The sequence below is a fragment of the Dipodomys ordii genome, unplaced genomic scaffold, assembly GCF_000151885.1.
Source record: "Dipodomys ordii isolate 6190 unplaced genomic scaffold, Dord_2.0 Scaffold12, whole genome shotgun sequence".
Classification (NCBI taxonomy): domain Eukaryota; kingdom Metazoa; phylum Chordata; class Mammalia; order Rodentia; family Heteromyidae; genus Dipodomys; species Dipodomys ordii.
The window spans coordinates 16,064,781-16,090,980 of NW_012267228.1; the positions used below are offsets into that span (position 1 = coordinate 16,064,781).

General features: G+C 36.5%; 1 protein-coding gene across 1 annotated transcript in view; it reads left to right on the top strand.

Annotated features, from left to right (window-relative positions):
* Nucleotides 1-26,200, top strand: part of Suclg2 (succinate-CoA ligase, GDP-forming, beta subunit) — a 245,973-nt gene that overhangs the window by 129,357 nt on the left and 90,416 nt on the right. Inside the window, exons 6-8 of the mRNA XM_013010366.1 lie at nucleotides 6,621-6,717; nucleotides 16,018-16,179; nucleotides 24,579-24,721. Of these exons, the coding sequence (XP_012865820.1) occupies nucleotides 6,621-6,717; nucleotides 16,018-16,179; nucleotides 24,579-24,721 (402 nt within the window). The remainder of the gene's footprint in view (nucleotides 1-6,620; nucleotides 6,718-16,017; nucleotides 16,180-24,578; nucleotides 24,722-26,200) is intronic.

A 26,200-nucleotide genomic window follows, 5' to 3' on the forward strand; every position in this document is an offset into this window, starting at 1 on the left:
TGTGTGTGTGTGTGTGTGTGTGTGTGTGTGTGTGTGTGTGTGTGTGTGTATGTATGTATGACTGCCATTTCCTTTGGTTAACCAATACTATTCCCATCGTTGCCTTTTTCCTTTTCCTGTTGTTCTTATTCTGTCTAGATGACATTAGGAAAGTTTAAAAATAAAGGATAAAGTGGAATTAGACACACACACACACACACACACACACAGAGGAAACTAAGTTTGTAGAGGTGCATAGGTACAGAGTCAGAACTAAACCCTAGCAGGAGAGAAAGAAGGCCAGGATTCATTAAACAACCAACTATGCTTTCTAAGACAACAAAGAAATGCTAGGAAAGTGATTTCTTGAAAGGAAGATGCTGTATAATTTCTTGATGTGAACTGTACTGGTTGAATTTAAAGGGCCTTGGGTACAGGACTGATAGCCTCTGAAATCCACTGTCCTGTAAAGTCCTGGTGTTAATAGCCTAACTCTTGCCTATAAAGTTCCTCACTGTGCTTATCTTCACTTCTGATTATTTGTGTCATCTTTGCTACACTGTAACAATACTACTTTGTGTATTTGTCTCACTGGGAAGTTGCTAGTAGTCTGTGCTTGGCACATATAATAGATGGCCAAGAAGCATTTGTCATGTGCAGGAATAAGGAAACATCCAGATTTTCTGCAGCAATAGGAGGGATTTTATTAAAAATTTTTATTTTATGGTAAAGATGTACAGAGGGGTTACAGTTATATAAGGTAATAAGTACATTTTTTTGTCCAGCATTGTTACCCCTTCATTTGTTTTTCTCCTAGCATTCCTTCCCTCCCCGAAGGGATTTCCTTACATGACAAAAAAAATAAATCTGAAAGTGGGCAAAATCTGCTGACCTCTTGGTGTTAAAGCTCCAGAGCTGAATACTACAGAGTTGTACAGAAAATAATAATAGTATTAAGTACAACCTAAGACATCTGCCAATATATATTATAAAGAGAAAATTAAACATTTATAGTTCTCAAAATGGCATGATAGTGTTTTCCCAGTGCCTGAAAGACTAGTTTGAAACAAATTAGCCAGGTACGCAGGGGACATTAGGTAGCTTTTCTACATAGGCTGTCTTTAAACCATGATCCTCAGATCTCCTGAGTAACTAGGATTATGGGTGTGAGTAAAGGAGTGAACATTTTTACTTTAGTTATTTTAGTTTCCTTTTACAACGCTGGTACCTTGAAAGGCTTTAAGCCTTTATTTGCTTAGCTGCTTCGAGTGTATACTAGATGTTATGTACCTTGCTGGACCCTGGGGAATATAGAAAATGAGAGACATTGTGCTCTAGAGGCTCACAGGCCACTGACTGAGGTCGGTCAGCCTACTGGCTAGAATACAGTGAGGGCAATGAGAGAGTGACAGAGGAGAAATGGAGAAAGGTTGATCTCAGTTGTAGAAATTATCTAGGGACCCCATGTGTTTATATAGTAAGAAGGATATGTTACCCAGGAGCTGAAGAAGTGCGCTTGCAGCACTTGTGGGAATGGCATTCCTTGATTCATGCTACCTGGGGGTTGGTGAAATGTTCTGGGAGGCAAAGTACAAAGAGCAAACAAGGCATGTGAGAAAATCATTTAAGTGATTTTCAGTCACTCCCTGGAGCTGAGGATCTGAGGATCACTATTTGAAGCTACCTTGTACAGACAAGTCCATGGGACTCTATCTCCATTTAACCAGCAAAATAAGCTGAACTGGAGGCATGGCTCAAGTAGTAGAAAGCCAGCTTTGAGTGGAAAAGCTGAAGGAGAGTGCAAGGCTCAGAGTTCACACACACATAACACACAACACACACAAAATTAGTACATTCAAAAAATGAAGTAGTATTTTAGACGATTGTGAGATACATTGTTACTTTCAAAGTTACTTAAATTTCATTGAGGATATAGTTTAAGCTTTTGGAAATAGTTCCCTCCTGAATGAACAATGAAAAATGATTGTGGTTTAAAATGATTTATGCTTTTCCTGTGACTCATGTCTGTGGTCTCTGAACTGACCTTTCATCTTACACAAAAGCTGTCAAGTTGTTTTTATTGCCAGTAGACCTGCTTATACATTCCAAGATCCTCTGTGGATCTTTTACTATTATTATTTTTTAATGTTTTTTTTTGGTTGTGAAAATACTGTACAGAGGGATTACAATGAACAAGGTACTGAGTACATTTCTTATCAAGCATTGTTGCCTCCTCCTTTGTTTTCCCCCTCCCATCCCTTCCCTCCCATCCTACAACTACATTCCCTTCCCCCACCCCCAGGTTAGTACAGAACAATGTATACTTTTATTTTGTTTTACAATTACATATCCATGTTAAAATTTCATTTATAATTCATATCTAGGAAGAGATTAACAAAAGAATAATTGTGGCAATATAACATAATAAAAGTTATGTAAATGTGGTCTCTGCATCAGAATATCCGGGCGTAGTATATTATACTGTATTTTCAGACTGGGGTTGGCTTTGAACATGGCTGGTGGCTAAGTGAAGGGCAAGGTGAGACTATACTATTTCTTTTTCAAACCACAAATGCCTCTAGTATTTGGCCATATGACTTGATGTGATGGATCAGGGCAAAGTTGGTATAGGATCACTCTCATGTCCCGAGCACCTTGTATCTCTGGCTTTGAGAAACATGTGAATGTTATTATTTTCTAAAATGCAATAAAAGCACTTGAAAATCTGTAACTTGCTAAATTAATTTTTAAGATACTTTTAAACTTGTCAAGGTTTTGCATACATATATATTTGGTTTTAAAGATTTAAATTGTAAATTGCTGTACAAGCAACCTTAAAATAACATTAATTAGCAATAGGAAAGGAAGATCCTCTGTTTATGTAGTTTGGAGGATCTGAGTAAGTAGATTACAGTAGTTAACAGCTGGCTGTGAGTTGATCATTGTTTCCTTTCACCTGTATTTAGTTTGTTTGCGACATTTGAACACTGTGAGGAAGAAGTAGCAAAACTCTCAATGTTACACAGGCCCCAGATTTCCATCTTATTATACTAGTCAGATGGACACATTCTGCCAGTCGGGTTCTGATCTCTGGAGTAAAGTATCTTACATGAGTTTGCTTTTGTAGAACTTACCACACAGAGCTAACCACACTTCACCCTGCTTACAAAATGGTTATAGTCTGTCTTTGACACAATAATAAAATAGCCAAACACCATTCAAAATGTTGGGGCAAAGTGTAATGGCAATGGCATTAATATGCAAATTATTCAAGCTTCATGTTAAGTTTATATAGGCTTAAGAGGTTTTGATGATACCCACATAGACATCTATAGATGAAGGATTTATCTACATAATAACTTTGTTATTGTTGTATATAAAGCCATCAGTATTCAGCCATGGGATTCAGCTCCTCTAAGAGGTACTGAGGGAATAAGACATTTTAACTATAGAAGTCTGCCCTTGAATGTAGTGTTTCTATGGAAAAATGCAAAAGCTGTGGAGAGAAGTTACACAGTAGTGTGCATATATTTCATGTGCTCTTAGAAACCATTGTGAATTTTATGTTCTGAGTATTTTGCCATAGTTATTCACTAAGATACTTTTGAAGTAGTTGGAATAGATTTACATACTTGTTTAATCAAAGTTATTTTCATTAGATAGTCTCCCCTTATTGTTAACTAATTAATTCAGCAGGTATTTATTAAATATGAACTCCAGGCAGATGCTATGTAAATATAGTGTGTATCATGATGTCAATAATGACAGAGTACCTCTCTCATGATGCTATATTCAAGAGATAACCTAAGGAATCCCTTCCTCATACAGAAATATAAGTTGAGCATGCAGGCACATGTCTGTTATTCTAGCTACTCATAAGGCTGAGGTGGATGGAGCAATTGAGACCATTGAGTGTAGCTTATTCTTTTGTCACCATCCTATCTTATGATATACCATAATTTACTTGAATTATCACTTAACTACATAACCTTTTAGATGTTTCCAAAAGTTTGACATTACTTAACAATACTGCCTTGTATGTTTCTGTAGGTATATCATACATTTGACTATTTGTAGGATAAATCTCAGAGTAGAGCAAACATATTTTATTGTAAGGGTGATATACATAGGGGTTACAGTTACATAAGTAAGGTAATGAATACATTTCTGTTGAACATTGTTACCCCCCAAAATATTTTAAATATCAAAAAATGATGTTAAACTGCTGTTGGTATAAGCAAGCTATCCCTAAATTCCCCTCCCACACAAAAGTGTGAGAGAGACTTTTTCCATTCATACCTGGAACTTGTCCAGTGTGGTGAGTGAATACAGGTTTTTTCATACAGCTTTAATGAGAATCTCTTTTACTTTAGATGAGTCTGAACATTATTCTGTACTCTTAAAAAAAAATCTACAGCTGGGTGCTGGTGGCTCACGCCTATGATCTAGCTACTTAGGAGGCTGAGATCTGAGGATCATGGTTCAAAGCCAGCCCAGGCAGCAAAATCCATGAGACTCTTATCTCCAATAAACCACTAGAAAACTGGAAGTGGCCCTGTGGCTCAAGCAGTAGAGTGCTCACCTTGAGCTGAAGAGCGCAAGGACAGCGCCCAAGCCCAGAGTTCAAGCCCCACGACCAACCAAAAAAAAAAAAAACAAAACTACAGTCTTTTATATAAGTTTGACCCATTATCCTGTTGAGATGTTGGCCTTTTTTGTTAAAGAACTATCTCAAAGGAATTGTTTATATGTGAAGAAAATTTGCTTTATATACTTTATATACTTCATGTAAGTTGAAAGCATTTTTCTCCTTTAACATCTATCTTTTGGTCATGTGTTACTTTTGCGAAATGCAAATCTAGTTAAGACTCATGTTACTACTATTTATTCATGGTTTCTGCCTTAATGTCATCCTATCAAAAGAGGAATCTCAGTCTGAGAATTCTCCCATTTTTCCTAGCTACTTTTAATTTTCCTTTATTTAATGTTAATCTTTTTTTAATCTAAAGAAAATTTGTCATAAAGCAGAAAGGCACTGAAGAAGTAATTGTTAAACATCTGGCTTTTTAATGGGAGTTTACTCAATGGTCTCAATTGATCCATTCCCGCCTCGCTCCCCCCCTGTCCTCCCCTCCCCCTGCCTAAATTGTAAAGTTCATTTTTTGACGTAGTGTTTTGTACATCTCATTGTTGCAATGAGTCAACCTGTATCCCTATTTAAACAATTTGTTTTTTCCCTTCTGCTCCCCAACTTATACCAACATCAATACACAATGGAATTCTATTTCTCCATCAGAAAGAATGCCATTGCTCCATTTGTTAGGAAATGGAAAGACTTGGAAAAAATTATATTAAGTGAAGTACAGAATTTCTTTATTTAAAAGTGGAACCACTTTCAGTATTGACCCTAGTAGAAAGTTTATTACATAGGCATGGCATCATCTGAGAATCTTAAGATTAAACCAAGAGGCCCAGAGCTATAAAAGCAACAGGAAATTGTTACTATCCATGTGTTCTGAAAAGTTGAGGCATTGGTTTGACCTGGCTTTGGGATTCAGTAGCTGGCACTTGGGAGCGCCCTTTGGTGGAAGGTACAGATAGAAGGGAGTCTGCCCAAAACCCACGGGCTTTTCTCTTCCTCCTACTGTCAATCCCTAACCATGGCATTCTGTTGGCTAACAGGAGTTGAAAGTCAACTGAGCGTCAACCTTAAAACTCAGAAGGTAGGTTTTAGCTCCCCTGGTGTCATAGTAAAGATTGGAAAGGGCCCAGATGGATGTGATGGCAAATACTGCAGTGTTGGCACAGTAAACAGTGAAGGTGGTAATGAGGACTTGAAAATAAAACAGAACCGAGAGTCAGACTGATACCTTTATTCAGCTGTGGTTCACATGCTATCCCAAGCCCCAGTCCACACAGTATGATCCTGCTGTTACAGGTAGTGAATAACTGTGAATTGGGAAAGATGAAGAAATGATCTGTAAGCATCCTGAAAAGAACAAAGTCAGGGATAAAGGAGTAGGCAAACCTTGGATATTCCTGCCCTTTGTAGTGTATGCCCTTGAGACAAACTATTTTCAACTCGAACTGTGCTATTCTGAAAATATACCATGTGGGAGACTTTCATCTTCTTGCCTTGCAGCGTTTCCTTTTAGATATTCTGTAATTGTTGTTTCACAGATTTGGGGCTCCAATTGATGAATATAATAACTGTTTTATTCCAGCATAATAAGGAAAGCCTAGTCATTATAAGCTCTCAAAATCATGTTTATCTTTTACTTAAATGGGGCTTGTTGTATTAATGATTGTAGCTTATATTGTGTTCCAACTTGACTAATAGGGACATGATAATTTACAAGAAGATTAATCACGTTTTTAAACTGTATTGAAAATATTTTGTTTTCTTGATAATGTTCTCTTCTGGTGTCTGGAGGAAACTTGAGCAATTCCTTCTAATGAATAGCTGTGGAAATTAAAATAATTATGCTTTTCTGCTTCAACCAAGGGAAGACTTTTTTCCCCTCAGAAAACTTCACTGAAAATAAAGACATAATCTGCTATTTTTAAGCTTTCATTAATTGAGCAACACAAATTTTCTTTTACTGCTTTGGCGTAATTGTGTTTCACTTGATCACATTTAGGCTGCAGATCAAATTAAGAAGCTGTATAATCTCTTCCTGAAAGTTGATGCTACTCAGGTGGAAGTGAATCCCTTTGGTGAAACTCCAGAAGGACAAGGTAAAAAAATCAGAGAGAAAAACAAATGAATATGTTACAATTATTTGTGTAAACTATAAACTAAATTGTACAGTAGACTGTAGTGGCAGCTCTGCATTAGTTTCTTTCAGTAATTTAATTTCTGCTGCAGTTTCAAATGTTCCTGTGATGATGATACACATTTCAGCACTTGCATTTTGTTTATAGGCAAATGGTAAACCTGAAAGGAAGATAACTTCTGGTTTTTCTATCCCCCCCCCCATTAGCCTTTTGTTTTTTCAGATGTCTCTGCTGCCTGTAATACAGAGATTTGGGCGGAAGGGGGTGCCATTGTGCCTGGGTGTACTTAGTACATCTCTGTTTATCAGAACTTTTTAAAGCTTTTTAATTTGCCTAAATTTGTATATAAAGTTATTTTTTGCCCTATGTTCATCTTGGTGTCCTGCATCTTAGTAAAGCCACATTTACAGCTGAACTCTCTCACCTTATTTGGTTGGTAGCTTCTTCTTCAAGTAGGAAGAGTGCTTTTTTTGTTTGTTTGTTTTTTGTTTTTGTTTTTGGGTAGATCGTGGGACTGGAACTTTGGGCCTGGCATTGTCCCTCAGCTCTTCAGCTCAAGGCTAGTGCTCTACCACTTGAGCCACAGTGCCACTTCCTGTGTTTTGAGTGGTTTATTGGAGCTAAGAATCACACAGGCTTTCCTGCCCGGGCTGGCTTTGAACTGCGATCTTCAGATCTCAGCCTCTAGAGTAGCTCTGATTATAGGGTGAGACACCAGTGCCCAGCAGGAGTGCATATTTTTATGTGGAAGGTTTCTCTAGTCCATGAAGAACTTTATAATATAAATATAATATAAGTAGATGTTTTATATTCCAGAACAACTCACCACCACTGCACTGTCTTGAATAGAGCTAGTACTCATTCATCCTTATTAATTTCATAGCTGAAACATGGATAGGACTAGAATAACGTCTGGTTAGGATAGTGATTCCAAGGTATAAGTTCCAAAAATCTTTTTTTTCTTTTGGAGTATGTTTCACATGCAGCCCAAGTCTATCATAATATGGACAGTCAACAAATGGGGATTTGCCAATGAATTGATAAATGAAGTTGTGTGTGTGTGTGTGTGTGTGTGTGTGTGTGTGTGTGTGCATGTGCAAGGGAAAATCATCAAGTTGGGGCCAAGGTGTGTGTATGATAATTCTCCATAGCAGAAATTCTGTAGTCAGACCAGAAAAGCCAACATATCTTGTCTCTGGAAAGCTAGGCCTAGGTACAAAATTTGGACCTGCTATGTTCTGGTTATGGGGATATAGCTTGCCTACACCTCAGATTTTTTTAAACTAAAAATAGAAACTAAAATAAAACATGTGTAAAAATAGAGTGAATTGATATATATGTAAACATCCTTGTCAGACACAAAATTCATAATATGAAGTTTCCACTTCTCAGTTCAACAGGTATCTAAGAAACAGTGCTTTGAAAGCCATTGGAAAGAGTGGTACACAGTTCACACAGATAATCATCAGATACTGTATTCATAAACTGCTCTGTTGAATGACAACTCCTTTGTACAACTACTTAAAAATATTAAAGAATGTGTGCTAGGTTATTTATATGCAAAATACCTTTATTCAATAAAATTATTTTTAATTGATATGGCTATAAATTCATCAGCATTTCATATAAAGAGGAAGGGAAGAGGTAGAAACTGTTTAATAACTCACTGGGCAGATACTTACCAGGATATTTTATTTTATTTTTGGGTCTGGTCGGGGGGCCTGAACTCTGGGCCTGGGCGCTGTCCCTCAGCTCTTCAGCTCAAGGCTAGCACTCTACCATTTGAGCCACAGCGCCACTTCCAGCTTCTTTTTTCTTTTTGCTTATGTGGTGCTGAGGAATCAAACCCAGGGCCTCATGCATGCAAGGCAAGCGCTCTACCACTGAGCTACCTTCCCAGCCAGGATATTTTAATTCTTGACTATAACCCTGCAAAGTTAGAAGATATTATTCTCATTTTGTAGGAAATGCAAGTTAGTTTGACACTCCCCCTTCCCAAGGGCAATTAGTATGGGAGGTGGAATTAGAACCCATGTCTCTTAAGTCCAGTGTGTATGTAATTCTTTTATGCAGACTGATCTCGGATGAAATGACTTCATTTCTACTTTTACTCTTTTAAACTACTATTTTGCTTTTATCAGAGTGTCTCAGAAATAGTTTAGTCTACCAGTCAAAATTCATGCTGCATTTAGTGGTCAATAATGTAACCTGAAAATGAAAAAGTTCAGTATAAAAGTTCTTAAAGGTCATATATATTATATGAGGTTTCAAACTAGTATGCACAAGCAGCCTGGTTATTTTATCTTTTATTTTTTGTCTTTTTAAAAGAAGAAAACAAGCTACTGAGTGGGATAGCAATCGGGCTTATGACTATTTTTATCCAACTCTTTAGGAAATAACCACAAGCCCTTGTCTGGCAGCAAGAATTGGGTGCAAGAACCTTTTCTTAGAGAGTGTTTACAATCCTTGTGAAGCCTGAATTTTTTTTTTAGTTATGAAGACAGGAAAAAGTTGAGTTATTTTGAAGGAATCATCACAAGAACATATTCTGTAAATATAGTTCATTAAAGCAAAAGTCTTACATGATATTTTAAGAGCAAAATTATCTTTAGCTATTAATTTGCTCATTGTACCATAAAAGTTTGGCTATTGAATTATAATCACAATTAAATGAGAGTGTTAGTTTATAACTCTAATGAGCAGTAGTCAAATTAAACCCAATTAGGAAATAGTGATTAATGACCACATGTACAAATTGATCTTCATCATTGTCACCATCCCCTAAAGCAATCCTTTATTTGGAAACTATAAAAGCAGTCATTTATATCTTAGCAATATTTATTATCTTAATGTTTATAATTTAAACATGTATTTCTGGTTAGATCAGTAATAACAGAGACTTTACATTAAAACTTTCACATCAGAACCTCGATTGAATAACTATTCTTACAATTTTAGTGTTAAATTTCTACATCACACCAAATATTTTGGCTTTAAAGATACTCATTACACCATCTCTCTGTAGAATTGTTCTCAATCTTTCATTACTTCAATGAGGAAGGTTAAAAAAAAGTTTATTTTACGTTTTCATAATGCTTAGGTGAAAGAAGAGCAATGGCCTTGATACTATTTTTAAGTCAGAGTCACTATGGGGAGCATTTGACACAGAGAAAGAACTATAGTCTAAGAAGTTCTTTTTCCAATATGATTGACTATTTGATTCAAAGAATGTAATTTGACCCTATTAACTTAGTGTATTTTAGTGACTCTGAGCTATAAAGGTTGCTAGTGACCTACAGAATCCTAACCTTGGCTCGTTTTTGTTTAAAAGTGGGAGGGGGTTTATTTTACTTGTTCAAGAGAAAGTCTAAGTTATGGTCTAGCTTAAGGCCTGAAAAGAATGAACGAATTCTCCCATTTCTCTGTTCTGTTCTCTCAGTGTTCTGCTGTGAAGCCCAGATCCATTCACTAAGCTAAAAGGAGGTTCAGCCCTGCTTTCATGAGGATTGTTCTTCCTCAGGCAGACTCTGCAGTTGCTGGCAAAGATGGCCACCAGTGTTTGTCCCTTTTCACTAGCAAGTATAGAAACCCCTTAAGGGGTTCTAAGCCCTGCTTAGGTCACATATCTACTCTAGGCCATTCACTGAACAAGGATTCTATAATATTGAAGAGATGCCCATTTCCCATTGGCAAAAGGGACACTGCACAAACACATGTCCAGCCTTTCCTGAAAAGTGGTAAACTGCCTCTTAAATAATCAACAGGAAATTGTATTTTTATTGCTTATTCACCTGCCATCCAAAATTTATTCATAAAATTTGTGGCCAACTAAGAACAATGTTTATTCTATTCACTTACCTACTTGCTTTATTCATATGTTTATTTTGTAAGCCACGGGGATTTTTACGTCATTTTATTTTTTTCCTATTTTCAGCTAGCTCTGACTGCATGCAGGCTTCTTTCATAGGTCTGTTTAAAGCAAGTGGTACTCAGATGTTAAAGACATTTTGTACCTCAGGGGATATTTGGCAGTATCTGGGCATGCTTATAGTTACCATAATCTGAGAATGGTGCTGTTGATTCCTCCTAAGTAGAGGCCAGAGAGGTTGCTAAATGTGTTGTTTTGCTCAGAGAATACCATTCAATGTATACGTAGTCCACAGATTAAGGGTTCTTGCTGACAAACCTTCATTTATGGCAGACGAATACATCCATTGAACTTAAGGAGATCCAATTTGAAACAGGGAGTGTGGGGCTAAGATCCCGAAAATTAAGGCTTGGTAACCAAAGTTATCTGGCATATCAAATTCTTTCCTTTCTTTTGATTGATTTCCATAAATAACCATCTTGTTGCTTCATGCTAGCAAGTGCCCATGTTGTTGGTGGGTGTTCCTCTGTTCCTCTCTTTATACACGAGACTATTTTCAAGAACATTTTCAGTTCCCTACTTCCCCCCACACTCCCTGCCCCATGTCTGTTTTCTCTTTTCACAGCAACTCAAAGTTCTAAAAAGTGTACAACTCTTGAAACATCAATATTTAATGGAAAGTGCAGCTAATTTTTAAGTATCAGCATTTTAAAGGCCATCTTGGCAAAGCACATTTCAATAGCACATTATAGTTATTTATCACAAATCAAACATAGCACATTGCTTGAAGACAGATTATTTTCCAAACTAATTATGACAGTCTTACTTCCTGCTGTTTTTATGTTTCTTTTATGTGTAAGTCTCCCCTCTGAAATGTATTTTTCTTTTGTTTAACTCCGTGGTACATTCTTCTGTTGAAACTGGGGTCAGAGGCCTCTAACTGCCATTCATGGTCTCCATCAAGGTGGTTGAATTAGCAGGTTGCCAAATCTCACACCACTAAACAAAGTAACAAAAACACCCTATGAATATAAGTACCACAGGTTTCTTTGATATTTGTTCAGAAGGAAAATTCATTTGTATAATCTATCAAGCGTGTAACAATGTGCTTTTGATGGTGAAAATTGTTTTATAAATATTAATAGGTATGTTTTTTTCTTCCCACTTTGTACACAGGATGGCCTTTGTTCAAGATGAATTTTCTGTAAAATTGAGGTTTCATTAATTTGACATTGAAAATATTAATGCGTGATCTAGACTGCATCTCCAAAAGTACATTTTATCATAGTTGTTTGCTGTCTTTTTGAACAAGAAAGCTACTTTTATTGTCCTGTTGTTGACATAGACATCAGTCCATCTTTAACAGATTAGTTCTTCAAGTGCATTTGGAAGTGTGTTATAGGGGGGAAAATGCAAGATTCAGTCAGTATTCAGTGATATATTTACTCTGTTGTATAGCTTTTATTTTGCTTATTATATTTATTCTCCACTTCTGCACCATAAAAAATATACCACCTGTGGTCATGTCCTGTTTCAGTTGACTACAGTAGGATTTAGATTTGGTGAGAAATGTGGCTTAGTAGGGCTTTGCAAATATTGTCTGTAAAATGCCAGATAGAAAATATTTTGAAGTTGTTTGCCTAATAGTCTCTCTCTACTGCAGTTATTCACTCTGTTGTTGTTTTAGAAGACAGCAGAGGATGATAAGAATGTAGCTATTTTGTTAGGTTCAGAAACAATCCAAGAGTTGACCTGAGATACATACCTTGCAACCTTTGGCTCCAATCCTCATGAGGTACTTTAAAAAAAATACTGATCTTTAGCTTTTGTAGCCTTATACAAAGGTATAGTATGATTTTAGAGTCATCAAAGTCCTCTCTTACCCTCCTGTGATAGTCAAAAGTCTCTTTCTCTGTCAGTTATGATGCTAAAACTGCCACTCATTAAAATTCTTCCTTTGGGACAATTTTTATTTGTTCAGAAGATAGCTTTAATTGAATACTGTAGATACCCTATATATACTTAAACACCAGTAGTCATTGATTTATATTGACTCTAAAAGACATCTGGGATTATTATGGGAATGGAAAATGACAGGTAAGTTTTAGTGATAGGATGAGAAGACAACTCCATAGAAGGAGCTGTAAGTGTGAAAATCAACACTATGGCTAAGGAGATTAGTGTTGATAGTAGTGCTCCCTCTTGAATGTCTGCTTTCTGAGAAGATAAGTGTTTGGCATATAGTCTCTTAAAACACCACCATAAAGTACTAATCTCTCTGAGCCCCATTTTATATACAAGGCCACTGGGCAAAAGTTATATGCCAAAGGCTTTGTGGCCAAGAAGTACCTAGTAATTTATGCTTTAGATTTTTTTGACACCAGAGTCTATGCTGAGTGTTCAAGTTCAAGCAAAGACAATGAAGTGACATTTACTGAGCTAGTAAAGCAAAGAGTACTTTTTGTGCTTAGCTTGTGTATAATATTAAGGAATAAACTGTTTTCTCCTCCTATGCCGTCACCAATCTGAATACCGCTGGAACTCATTGTGTGAGATTTTCCTACAATGTTTCTCTGATACCAGCAATGTCTTGTGATTCAATTAAGTTCCTATGCTGCCTATATTTGCATCAGATCTCATACATTAGGGCTTGGTCTTGTAAGATTTTTCCCCCACTTCTCATGCTAATCATAAGCCTGAGTCTAGTTCTCCTGGCTAACCAGCTATAAATTGGGGTTCTCACAAGTCCTCTCTCATCAAGTTCTGTTCCTTGATACTTACTACCAGTTTCTTACAAAGGATATTTTAGAGGATATAAATACCTCCCAGGGCCTTTCAAGGGATTAAGAGCTCAGTGTTGGATACAGAATCAAAATCCAAATATTAATTGAAACATCCACTTAGTAACCCTGTTGTTTAAAAAATTACAACTCTAAGGATCTTTGTGCCAAGAATTGGGGATAAAGACCAAAATGGATTATTTTGTTTTAAGTTGTATATCATTGATTAAAAATTTTAAAAACATGTAACTATGTATCTAAGAGAGTCTCTAATCCCCCCCCCAAATAGATTTAGAACTTCAGGGTAGCTATTTAGTATTTTTGATTATTTGCTGGCCTCCATCCTGAGAGCTACCTGCTTCAGTCTCCTATGTGTGTTAGTATTACAATCATGTACTTCAATACCCAGCTCTGAACCCCCTTTCTTAACTCCTAATCTACTTAGTTACCTTCATATTTCTGTAATATCTTTATTTTACCAAAGGTCTTGTATTTACATATATATCGACTTATCTGTTTAGTTTTTTTCCTACAGAGAAGATACACAAGATAAGGGGACATTGGAGACACCCTCCTTTCATACAAAAGCCCCACTTCAAGTTCTGGGTTAGCTCTGGGGTTGTTTCTGGTGTTCACCCAATAGTGAGCTCATTTCTAAACTTGGCATTTGTGTCATATCACTGGAAAATATCTTTTGAAAAATTGGTTTTGCAGACATTTGGTTGGGTCTGCCTTCTGAACTTTGCATACATATCCATTAATTATCCTTTCTCTCTAGCAGCTTGTAACCGTAGTATTTATAAGGGGCAAAGATTAGCTTGGAACTATTTTGATTTACTGGCTTATCGATCTTGACCAAGAATTCTTTTATTCAAAACTCTTTACTTAGAAAGTCAATTTGATAGCCTTTGCCCATTCATTTTGAAGGTGTCAGAAGTAGTCTTGCCAGTGAATTATGGAGGAGCTAAAATTACTAATAAATTAATTAGAATGTATTTATAAACCCACTAGAAAGCCAAGAATGAAGTAGCTTTTCTATTGATTACTATGCTGGTCATTAACTGCTGAGAAAATGCCATTGTAGCAAGCATAGTACATTGCCAATTCCTTTGGTAATTGTAGGATTCCATCATTATGATTTCTGTGTTCTGGGAAGTAATTACTCATCCACTCCATGAATTCTCTGTGTGGGGGCAAGTGGGCATTTTTTGGCAAATTAAGTATTTGTACAGACACTAACTTCCATGTAAGATACACTATTATTAGCTTTCCTTTAAATAATTTGTGGTCTGGATTTATATTATATCTAGAATTCTAGATGTTAATATGCCAGTTCCAAACAGATTTGTATCCAGGTTCAACCTACAGTCTGTGACAGTTGAAGAGAAGTGGTAACATCTGTAAATGCTTAGTTGAAGATTCCTGGCTGTCAATATCCTAAGTAATAAAAGGTTATGATGACATGGTATCTCAGATGTCAAGTTTCTACTCTAAAGCAGGTAAAAAAGCATTAGAACCCAGATTCTAAACATGCTGCCCTTCCCCCCGACTGATTGTCTTATAGAAGCTATCTGTAAATCTATGGTCTATCCCTGTCACCAGATGAGTTTTTCCATGCCATGTGCTCTTCCAGTAAGATGTTCAGAGTTCTGCCTGCTGCAGAGGATATTTACTGTGTTACGGGTACTGTGCTCCCTGACATTGTAACAGACCAATCTTGGTTTCTTAGTGTGTTAGAACTTGAATCTGAGAAGTCCTAAGTTTGCTTTGCACAAATTGAGGGCATGGGTGTAGTTTTAGCAGCCTGCAATGCAAGTAATTCAATATACTAGTGATTGTTTTAATCAATTTCTCAAATTTTAAAAAAATGCCCTAAAATGAATTAGGTTATTTTTTTATCAATATCACACAGGTAGTAATATATTTTGAACATTGCTGAAAACCTAGATTTCAAATTCTTTTACTCAAACTATGAGGTGCAAATTAGGTAATTTATTCCCTATAATAATTACTTCAAAGTATATTTGTATATAAAAGCATTATGTTATATACTTTAGTTATACTTAATTTTTATTTAAGGTTAACTAAATAAAAGTTTGAGTTATTTAAATATCAATTAAAATGCCTTCTCGCTCAATAGTCTAAATCTTTGGGAATATTAAGTTATTCATAAAATAAAAATGTTATTTTGCAATGTCAGAAAGACAAAGGAAGGCCAAAATGATAATATATTATTTTATATAATATGGAAAGGTGATAATCAGCAAATAATGAAAATACAAAATATATAAAAAATGATAAATTAGAGATGTATTTTTCCAATCTGATTTTTAACAGGTGAAAGTAACTTCTGTTATTGTATTGGCCATAGACAGCAAACATAAACTACTTTACTCATTACTAAAATGTAAGAAGAGCAAGGCTTTGTCATATTTGTGTCTATAGTCTTAAATGTTGAGGGACAAGAAAATCATAACAGCTGCTTTTGTCTGTAGCTTGAGAAAGAATTATGGTATCTGGCTTACTTGTGTTCTTCTATGCCTTCCAACTTACAGTACTTAATTTATAGATCCTTGAGAATTATTCAGATATGTTGCTTTTTTCTTTATTTAGTTGTCTGTTTTGATGCAAAGATAAACTTTGATGATAATGCTGAATTCCGACAAAAGGACATATTTGCTATGGACGACAAATCTGAGAATGAGCCCATTGAAAATGAAGCTGCCAAGTATGATCTAAAATACATAGGACTGGATGGCAACATTGCCTGCTTTGGTAAGAAAAATTTATGTCAAGAGATTGTTTTCTAGATTTTTTTGTTTTGTTTTGTTTATGTGGTACTGAGGAATCGAACCCAGAGCTCATTCATGCTAGGCAAGCACTCTACACTAAGCTATAATCCCAGATGTTTTCTGGATTTTTGTAGTGTTTAGTAAACCCTGTATTTCTGAAATGGTAACCAGTAGCAAATAATTGCATTTGTTTTGTTTTTAGCTGGAGTCTACAATCCCAAGTATCATTTTGATCCACAATCACTGATTTAAGTGGTTTCCCTGCTCTGCCTCTGTTGAGATTTGGGGTGGGATAGTAAGAGACAGTTCTGGGTATAATGTTCAGCAGTGCTTATGCTGTTTTACAGTTCCCAGCTGTGAAAACAAACTCAATGAGAAAAGTTCCCCAACATTTCTAGACATCTGTGAAATCTTGTCTTGTTTAAACTGCTAAAACTTAGAGCAAAGGCTGTACAAGTCAGCTCACATGACAGGATCTGTTTTGGGTTTAAAACAAAATTGCTTTTTCAGAAAAAGAAGACATAAATTGTAGTAATTTTTATACCCTTTTAGATTCTCTGTTAGCTAAATGACAAAATACTTCATTTATTATGACAATTTATTAACAAACAATATTCTCCATCATACTCATTTTAATTTGTGAAAGTAGCTTACGCAGCTAAGATAAGAATGGGTTTATAGAGGTAATACAATCTTGGTTATTGTCCACAGCTTATGGTGCTGAGATTTATACACTTCCAACTTAATTGCACAAGATTGTGCTTCTGGTAGAAACAATTCATTGCACTAGAAACTTAGGTTTTCATCTTAATGGAATTAAAATAAAAAAGATTTGTTGCTCATTAAACCAACAGCATTGTTATATTCAGAGCTGAAAAGATCTCATCTGAGAGTTTGCAGTTCAATACAACAGAAAATGACATCCAATTACAAGTGATACCAGAACCCTTGCAGTGTATTGAAGCAGTATCAGTAATGTAGCAGATCACCCACATCATTCTGCTCCTGATAAGCCAAGTACTCTCAATATTTGTAGACATTTGAGAAAGGAGCAAGACAGAATTGTGTTTATAACAAATTAAATACAGACTCTTTGTATCTTCTGTAGGAATGTCCATAATTTGAGCAAGCCTCAAATGCTATCATCAACACATTTCAAATTGCTTTAAGAATTTCTATTTTTATATGCCTCAGGCTTAATTAAATTAGTCACTGTTCATAGACTATCTAGGGAATTCCAGGGTCTGGAAAAGGAAAGGACATTTTTCTGGAGATTTTTGCTGTGTTTGTGAGATTTTTCTCTTTCGGAGCCTAAGGAAAGTCATTATATATAATTAAGCATAAGAAAGGAAATGAAGTGCAATTGGTCTGTGGATTTCATCTTTGAAAATAAGAATTTCAATGGTCAAACTCCGAACTTAATTCCTTAAGAAAAAGCTCCTAAGATGTTGGCAAATAGGACTGTATAAAGTTGTAGTTTTAATCATTGGGTTGCCAATGAGCATTTCTTATGGTAAAGCAGAGTAAAATGATAAGAATATTAGTACTGGTGCTATCATTTTTTTCTCAGTACATTAGAATAACATCTTAAAACATATGTGCTTTCATTATGTATAAAAAGGTATGAAACCCTATTGAAGTTGTGACCCTGTAGTTCGACCCAGAGGGATGTCACACTCAAGTGTATTTTCAGCCACCAAAATTGTAAAAGGATTCTACTTTTTACTCTGGTCTTTCAAATTCCTAAGAACTTTGAATGGCCTTTTCCTCATTCTGCCAATTCTGCGACCTTAGGTTTTCCAGAACCTAAAACTTGCTCTTTACCATTAACCCCAATCAGTTACTTTCTTAACTCTTCCTTGTTTCCTAGCTTGATAACATTTTTTTAAAGTATTTTCTTTATTTTTAATAATTTTATTTATTGTTTTGTACTGGTCTTGGGCCTTGAACTCAGGGCCTGGGTGCTGTCCCTGAGTTTTATTCTCAAGGTTAGTGCTCTACTATATGAGCAACAGTTCTACTTTTGACTTTTTGATGGTTAATGGTGAGATTAAAAAAAAAGTCTCACAGATTTACTTATTTATTTATTATTTATTTAATTTTATTATAATTGTAGATTTTGTTGGTTCGGGGCTTGAACTCAGGGCCTGGATACTGTTACTGAGCTTTTTTAGGCTCAAGGCTAGTACTTTATTTTTTTGTGTGTGTGTGTGTGAAAATACTGTATAGAGGGGTTACAATTACATGGGCAAGGTAATGAGTACATTCCTTATCAAGCATTGTTGCCTCCTCCTTTGTTTCCCCCTCCCATCCCTTCCCATCCTTTCCCATCACCCTCCCTGCCAACACCTCCCACACACCAAAGTTGTAAAGTTCATTTTTAACATAACATCTTGAACATCTCATTGTTGCAATGGTCCACCTGTATCACTATTTAAACAATTTGTTTTTCCCTTCCCCTCCACAAATTATACCAACATCAAATACAGTGAAAACAGGGGTGGGGGAGGGACATACAAAGCAACAAAGAAATATCTTATAAATATGGTAGAAACAATAGCAAAAAAGAAAGAAACATTTAAGTCCTTTTCTTGGGGTTCATTTTGCCTAACCTCAACTTATCTGACCGTTTCTGCTTGTCTCAGAAATATACTAGGAATTACAAATAAGGGAAACCATGGGACCTATCTTTCTTTGGGCCTGACTTACTTCACTTAATATAATTTTTTCCAAGCCTTTCCATTTCCTAACAAATGGGGAAATGTCATTCTTTCTGATGGAGGCATAGAATTCCATTGTGTATAGATACCACATTTTCTTGATCCATTCATCTGCTGAGGGGCATCTGGGTTGGTTCCATATCTTAGCTATGGTAAATAATGCTGCAGTAAACATAGTTGTGCTGGTAGCTTTAGTATGGTCTTGTTTGTGATCATTTGGGTAAATGCCCAAAAGTGGGATTGCTGGGTCATAGGGGAGCTCTATGTGGAGTCTTTTGAGGAACCTCCATACTGCTTTCCAAAGTGGTTGAACAAGTTTACACTCCCACCAATAATGCAGTAAGGTTCCCTTCTGTCCACATCCCCTCCAGCATCTGTTGTTATTAGCATTCTTGATTATAGCCATTCTGACTGGGGTGAGGTGGTATCCCAATGTTGTTTTGATTTGCATTTCTTTTATGGCTAGAGAGGTTGAGCATTTCTTCACGTGTCTATTGGCCATCCTTATTTCCTCTTCAAAGAAGATTCTCCTTAACTCTTTCACCCACTTATTTATTGGGCAGTTGTTTCTTTGAGGATTTGTTGTTGGGGGGGTTAATTTTTTGAGTTCCAAGTATATTTTAGATATGAGACCCTTGTCCGTTGTATGGGTAGTAAAGATCTTCTCCCAATCTGTGGGCTTTCTATTGATCTTGCTAGCTATGTCCTTTGCCATGCAATACCATTTATCCAACCTTTCTTTGATTTGTTGTGTTTCTGGGTCTCTTTTAAGAAAATTTTGGCCTTTGCCAACAAGACCTAGGGTTTCTCCTATTCCATCCTGTAATGTTTTCAGAGTGTCTGATTTGACTCCCAGGTCTTTGATCCATTTGGAGTGGATTCTGGTGCAGGGTGATATATAAGGATCTAGCTTTAGTTTTCTACAAGTAATTAACCGATTTTGCCAGCACCATCTACTGAAGAGGCTGTCTTTCTTCCATTCTATTTTTTTTAGCTCCCTTATGGAAGATTAGATAGCTATAGGTCTGTAGGTTCATTTCTGGGTTTTCAATTCTATTCCATTGGTCCTGAGGTCTGTTCTTGTGCAAGTACCAAGCTGTTTTAATTACTGTGGCTTTGTAGTAGAGTTTGAAATTTGGTATTGATATTCCTCCAGTACTGTTCTTTCTGGTAAGGATTGTTTTTGCTATTTGGGGTCTTTTATTGTTCCATATGAATTTTTGGATTGCCTCTTCTATTTCCTTGAAGAATGCGTTGGGAATGTTGATAGGTATCACATTGAATTTGTAGATGGCCTTGGGAAGTATTGCCATTTTCATGATGTTGATCCTTCTAATCCAGGAGCATGGGAGGTTTTTCCACTTTGTAAGTTTTATTTTGATTTCCTTTTTCAAGTTTTTAAAGTTTTCATCATAGAGGTCCTTTACTTCTTTGGTTAATTCCTGGGTATTTTATTTTTTGTGGTGCTATTACGAATGGAGTTGCTTTCCTGATTTCAGCCACACTTTTCTCATTGTTGGCATACAGAAAAGCCATTGATTTTTGAGGATTAATTTTTATACCCTCCTACTTTGCCAAAGTTTTGAATCAGCTTGAATAATTTGGGAGTAGAGTCCATGGGATTCTTTAAATACAAGATCTTGTCATCTGCAAAGAGGGAGAGTTTTACTTCATCTTTCCCTATTTGGATCCCTTTTATGTTTGCATCTTGTCTTATTGCTGTAGCTAGGCATTCTAATACTAACTTGAAGAGAAGTGGAGAGAGTGGACATCCTTGTCTCGTTCCTGAGTTAAAAGGAAATGGCTTCAGTTTTTTACCATTAAGTATAATGCTGGCTGTAGGTTTGTAATTTACAATCCTTATTGTATTGAGGGATGTTCCCTGGATTCCTAATTTTTCCAGAACCTTCATCATAAAGGGGTGTTGGATCTTGTCAAATAGCTTTTCTGTATCTATTGAGATAACCATGTGGTTTTTTATCTTTGCTCTTATTGATGTGATGAATTATGTTAATTGATTTGTGTATATTGAACCAGCTTTGCATCCCTGAAATGAATCCTGTTTAATTGTAGTGTATGGTTTTTGGATGAATTGTTGAAGTAGGTTGGCCAAAATTTTGTTGAGAAGTTTTTTATCAATGTTCATCAAAGAAATGAGTCTATAGTTCTCTTTCTTTGAGGAGTCCCTGCCTAGTGTTGGGATGAAGGTTATGATGGCTTCATAGAATGAGTTCAGTAGTGAACTTTCTCTTTCAATTTCATTGAAGTGTTGGAGGAATATTGGTGTGAGTTCTGCTTTGAAGGCCCTGTAGAATTCCATTGTAAATTCATCTGATCCTGAGCTTTTCTTAGATGGGAGGTCTCTTATTGCTGTTTCTATTTCAATGCTTGATATGGACCTGTTAAGATGGTTTAACTTGGTTTAGTTTTGGCATGTCGATATTTGCTAGGAAAAGGTCCATTTTTGTCAAGTTCTCAAACTTATTAGCATAAAGTTTTGAGAAGTATTCCCTTATAATGTTCTGAATCTTGTTGGTTTCTGTGGTGATGTTTCCATTCTCATCTCTGAGTTTATTTGGGTGTGTTCTCTTTCTGATAAGATTGGCTTAGGGTCTGTCAGTTTTGTTAATTTTTTCCAAGAACCAACTCTTTGTTTTGTTGATTCTCTCTATGGTTTTTTTTTGGATTCTAATTCATTTACTTCTGATTTAATTTTAATTATTTCTTTCCATCTACTGGATTGGGGTTCATCTTGCTGTTCTTTTTCAAGGAGATTCAAATGTCTCATTAAATTGTTGATTTCAGATCTCTCCAATTTGTTGATGTTGGAACTCAGAGCTATAAACTTGCCTCTGAGTACTGCCTTTGCTGTGTCCCAGAGGAGCTGGTACTTTGTGTGTTCATTTTTGTTGAATATCATGAACATTTGAATTTCCATGACTCACTTGTGATTCAACAGTATGTTGTTTAGCCTCCATTTTATTACAGGACCTTTTTTGGGTGGCTTTTGGTGTTGAGTTCTAATTTTATTCCTTTGTGGTCTGAGAGAATGCAAGGTATAACTTCAATGTTTCTGAATTTTGACAAGTTTGCTTTGTGACCTAAAATGTGCTCTATTTTTGAAAATGTTCTGTGTGATCCTGAGATGACCGTGTATTCTGATGCTGCTGGGTGAAATATTCAGTAGATGTCTGTTAAATCTAGTTGATTTGTGCAGTTGTTTAGGTCTGCGGTTTCTCTGTTGAGTTTTTTTGCCGAGTTTATCTATTTATTGGGGATATCAGTGTGTTAAAGTCCCCAACAATTAATGTCTTTGGTTCTATGTGGGATTTGAGGGAAAGTAGTGTTTCTTGGATAAATTTGGGTGCTCCGTTGTTTGTCAAATAGATATTTAGAATTGTAATATCCTCCTGAAGGGAAGATCCCTTAATTAGTATGTAGCGACCTTCGTTATCTCTTCTCACTAATTTTAATTTGAGGTCTATTTTATCTGATATTAGGATTTCAACTCCTGCCTGTTTATGGGGGCTGTTTGCTTGGTAGATTTTGTTCCAGCTTTTCACTTTCAAAATGTGTTTGTTTTTATGGGCAAGATGTGACTCCTGAAGGCAGCAGATAGAAGGATCTTGCTTTTTAATCCAACTAGACAGTGTCCCTTAATTGGAGAGTTAATTCCGTTAATGTCTATAATTAGGACTGAGAGGTGTTTGGTAGTTCCTGCCATGTTATCCACCTCCTTGGGGGCTGCACCAACTGGGTTCTTCCTGTGGTTCTTGGATTCTCAGTTTTGGTGTGGGTTTGACCTTTATCGTGGTCTTGTTGGTTTTGTATGCGTAGGACATCATTAAGTAGGGCTGGTTTGGTGGAGATATGTTGTTTCAGTTTTTCTTTGCTATGGAAGGTTTTTATTTGACCTTCCATTATGAAGGAGAGTTTAGCTGAGTATAGTATTCTTGGTTTATAGTTGTTTGTCTTTAGGGTGTGGCATACATCATTCCAGGCTCTTCTTGCTTTGTTTGTCTCTGCTGAGAAATCTGAGGTTATTCTAATTGGTTTCCCTTTATAGGTGATTGATCTTTTCTCCTTGTTGGCTTTAAGGATCTTTTCCTTGCTCTGAAGTGATCCTGTGCGGATTATAATGTGCTGGTTGGATGTCCTGTTCTGGTCTGGTCTATTTGGGGTTCTAAAAGCTTCTTGTATCTGAATAGGCCTATCTTTTTGCATGTGTGGGAAGTTCTCTGCTAGGGTCCTGTTAAACAAATTTCCTAGATCATTAACTTCTGTCTCTAGGTGCTGCTCTACACCCATTATCCTCATATTAGGCCTTCTGATGGTGTCTTCCAAATGTTGAATAGATCTATCATATTTCTTGGATTTGTCTTGGATATTTGTATGCTCTTTATAATATCTAGGCTGTCTTCAATCCCAGATATTCGATCTTCTGCATGGTCTAACCTACTGCCAAGACTTTCTACTTCATTGTTTATTTCTTTTCCTTCTAATTGGTTGGCTTTGATGGCTTCAAATTCTTTGTTGGAGCTTTGTTTTAGATCTTGTATGAACTTCTTTACTTTCTTAATTTGGTGTTCAGTGTTTATTCTCACATCACTGGACTCCCATTCCTTATGTTGCCTGTGTCCTGCTAAATATGACTCTTGTTTTCTTCCAGGCTTGAGTTGGAGCAAGCTGCTTAGCTGGGCCTTTGTCAGTATCAAAAATGGAAATCTCCTGTGTTAGGGGAGGGGCAGCCTTCCCTTCTCTGCTCCCTGAGAAGGAGTGAGGCTGTCAGGGTTCTACTCATGCCAGAGTCTTGGTTCCTGGGCCGTCTCTGGTCTGCGATCTGCAGGATGAAGATATCTGTTCCTCATCAGTTCTTGCTGGTGTTGAGTAGAATCTGTGTACCCACCACGTCTGGCGCCTTTGACCCGGTCTCTCTCTGTAGGTAGGGTGGCTACGGCTGCCACTGCTGCTGCTGCCGCAGCTACCGGCAAGCGCTCAGATCTGTCTCCTTGCCTGGATTTTCCCTCTCCGGCCAAACTCTCTGTACTGTGATGGCACACTTGGTGAGATTGTGTAGCCTAGGACTGTTTATTGGAACACTAAAACTGCTTTCTGTGTGAGAACTTGTTTACCCTCCAGCTTCTCCTCCGCCATCTTCCTCCGAACTCCTTGATAACTTTTTAATACATTTTTCCCTGTTCTCATCTTTTAATTTTTCTTTGATGCCCATATTCTGATCATTTATACAAAAGTATATGAATTCGCTGGTTGACGGTGGCTCAAGCCAGTAATCCTAGCTACTCAGGAGGCTCTGAGATCTAAGGATCACAGTTCAAAGCCTGCCTGGGCAGGAAAGTCTGTAAGACTCTTATCTCCAATAAATTTAAAAAAAAAAACTGGAAAACTGGAAGTGGCACTGTGACTTAAGCGGTAGAGCGCTTGCCTTGAGCTAAAGAGCGCAGGGATAGCACCCAAGCCAAGAGTTCAAGCCCCACTACCCGCCAAAAAAAAAGTATATGAATTCATATGGTCAAACAATTCTTAAAAGGGAACCAATTGATTTGGAATGATAATATGAGGGCAGCACGGGGAGAGGAAAAATATTTGGACTGTACAGAGTTCTTCAACATACCCTTATTCATATTCTATTTGCATATCACAGTAAATGGGGCAGGACTGGCCATGGCAACTTGTGACATCATTTTCCTCAATGGTGGGAAGCCAGCCAACTTCTTGGACCTTGGAGGTGGTGTAAAAGAAGCTCAAGTATATCATGCATTCAAGCTGCTCACATCTGATCCTAAGGTAACTGATTTCTTAGTGGGGAGATCATAATGTTTTTATTTCTTACCACTAAGAGCTGCTAATAATGAAAATGCCAATGCATGAGCTTTCTAGTATCAGGGAAAAATTCTGTTACATGTTAATTGTAAATTAATGATTTAACTCTCTTCTTGGGCCAAAGGCCTATAAGCATCCCCAGGATCTCATTTCAGAAGCTGTGCTGTTAAAGCCTTAAGAAGTAGAAGGAAATAAAAGATTAATGTTTCAAATATTGAAACATTTTTTGGGTAATTGACACTAAACAATTAGTCCAGTGCTCATATGACTTAAAGAGAACTCAGCCTCCTATTTCTTCCATGAAAATCCTGAAATTTCTACCATGATATCAGAAAATAATAGCATTGTAGGACTATACAGCAGCTTCTGCCGCCGCTGCTGCCTCCTCCTCCTCCTCCTCTTCCGTCTTTCTTTGTCCTTCTTCTTTCTTTCTTCGTCTTCTTCTCTTTCTCCTCCTCTTCCCTTTTTTTTTCTTTTGCCAGTCCTGGGGGCTTCTTTTTTTGAGCTTCTTTTGCTCAAGGCTTGAGCCACAGCGCCATTCCTGGCTTTTTCTGTTTATGTGGTACTGAGGAACTGAACCCAGGGCTTCATATATGCAAGGCAAGCATTCTATCCCTAGGCCACATTCCCACCCTCACTTGCTTCTGAATGCTATTTATTTATTCCTATTTGACTATGACCATTTGTAACATATGTACAAAGATAGCAAATATTTATAGTCTTATGGTTTCTTCTTAAGTAGAATATAACTACAGTAACTGTGCTATGTACATTCTAGGCATTCAATTTATTATTTTATCAATTAGCTCCATAACCAATTTAAATAGCAATTTGCTTTGTTAGTTACAATATGGTTTAGCTGTTAGTGACAAGAGCATTTACTTTGATGTTCATTACATAGACTACAGTTTCTTAAATGTGTAATATACATGTTCACATTTAATTCTTAACAGGTTGTGCAGTAGGTATCTGCCACAACCATTAGATATTTTTAACATTTATTATAGAGTCATTTTCTTAATGTTACTAGTTTGCCTACTGAATTTTGTTAGTTACCCAAGTAGATGAAGAGATGGGAAATCTGAACCTGTTACTCAGAAAATCATGAATGAAAACAAGGACGTGTTATCTAGTTAATACAGAAGTTTCCCATTAGTAAGTTTATTGAATGTAGACTGTGTTGGTTCATATGCTTTGAATTTTGTTCTATATTAGTAATAAATATGTCCTTTTCATTACTTAGGTTTGCTGTCAAAATGATTGTCAAATGTTATTGCTAACTACCTCTTTCCTTCTTAGTTACAAAATAAATGGTATCCTTAGCTGTTTGTCTTCTATGTCCAGTGTTATTCAAGAGTAAAAAAGTTATTAAAGACCAGAGTCACCTAGCCATGAAGTTAGGATTTGCCGAAGAGAGTGTTTTCTGCTTACATAAGCATGTTT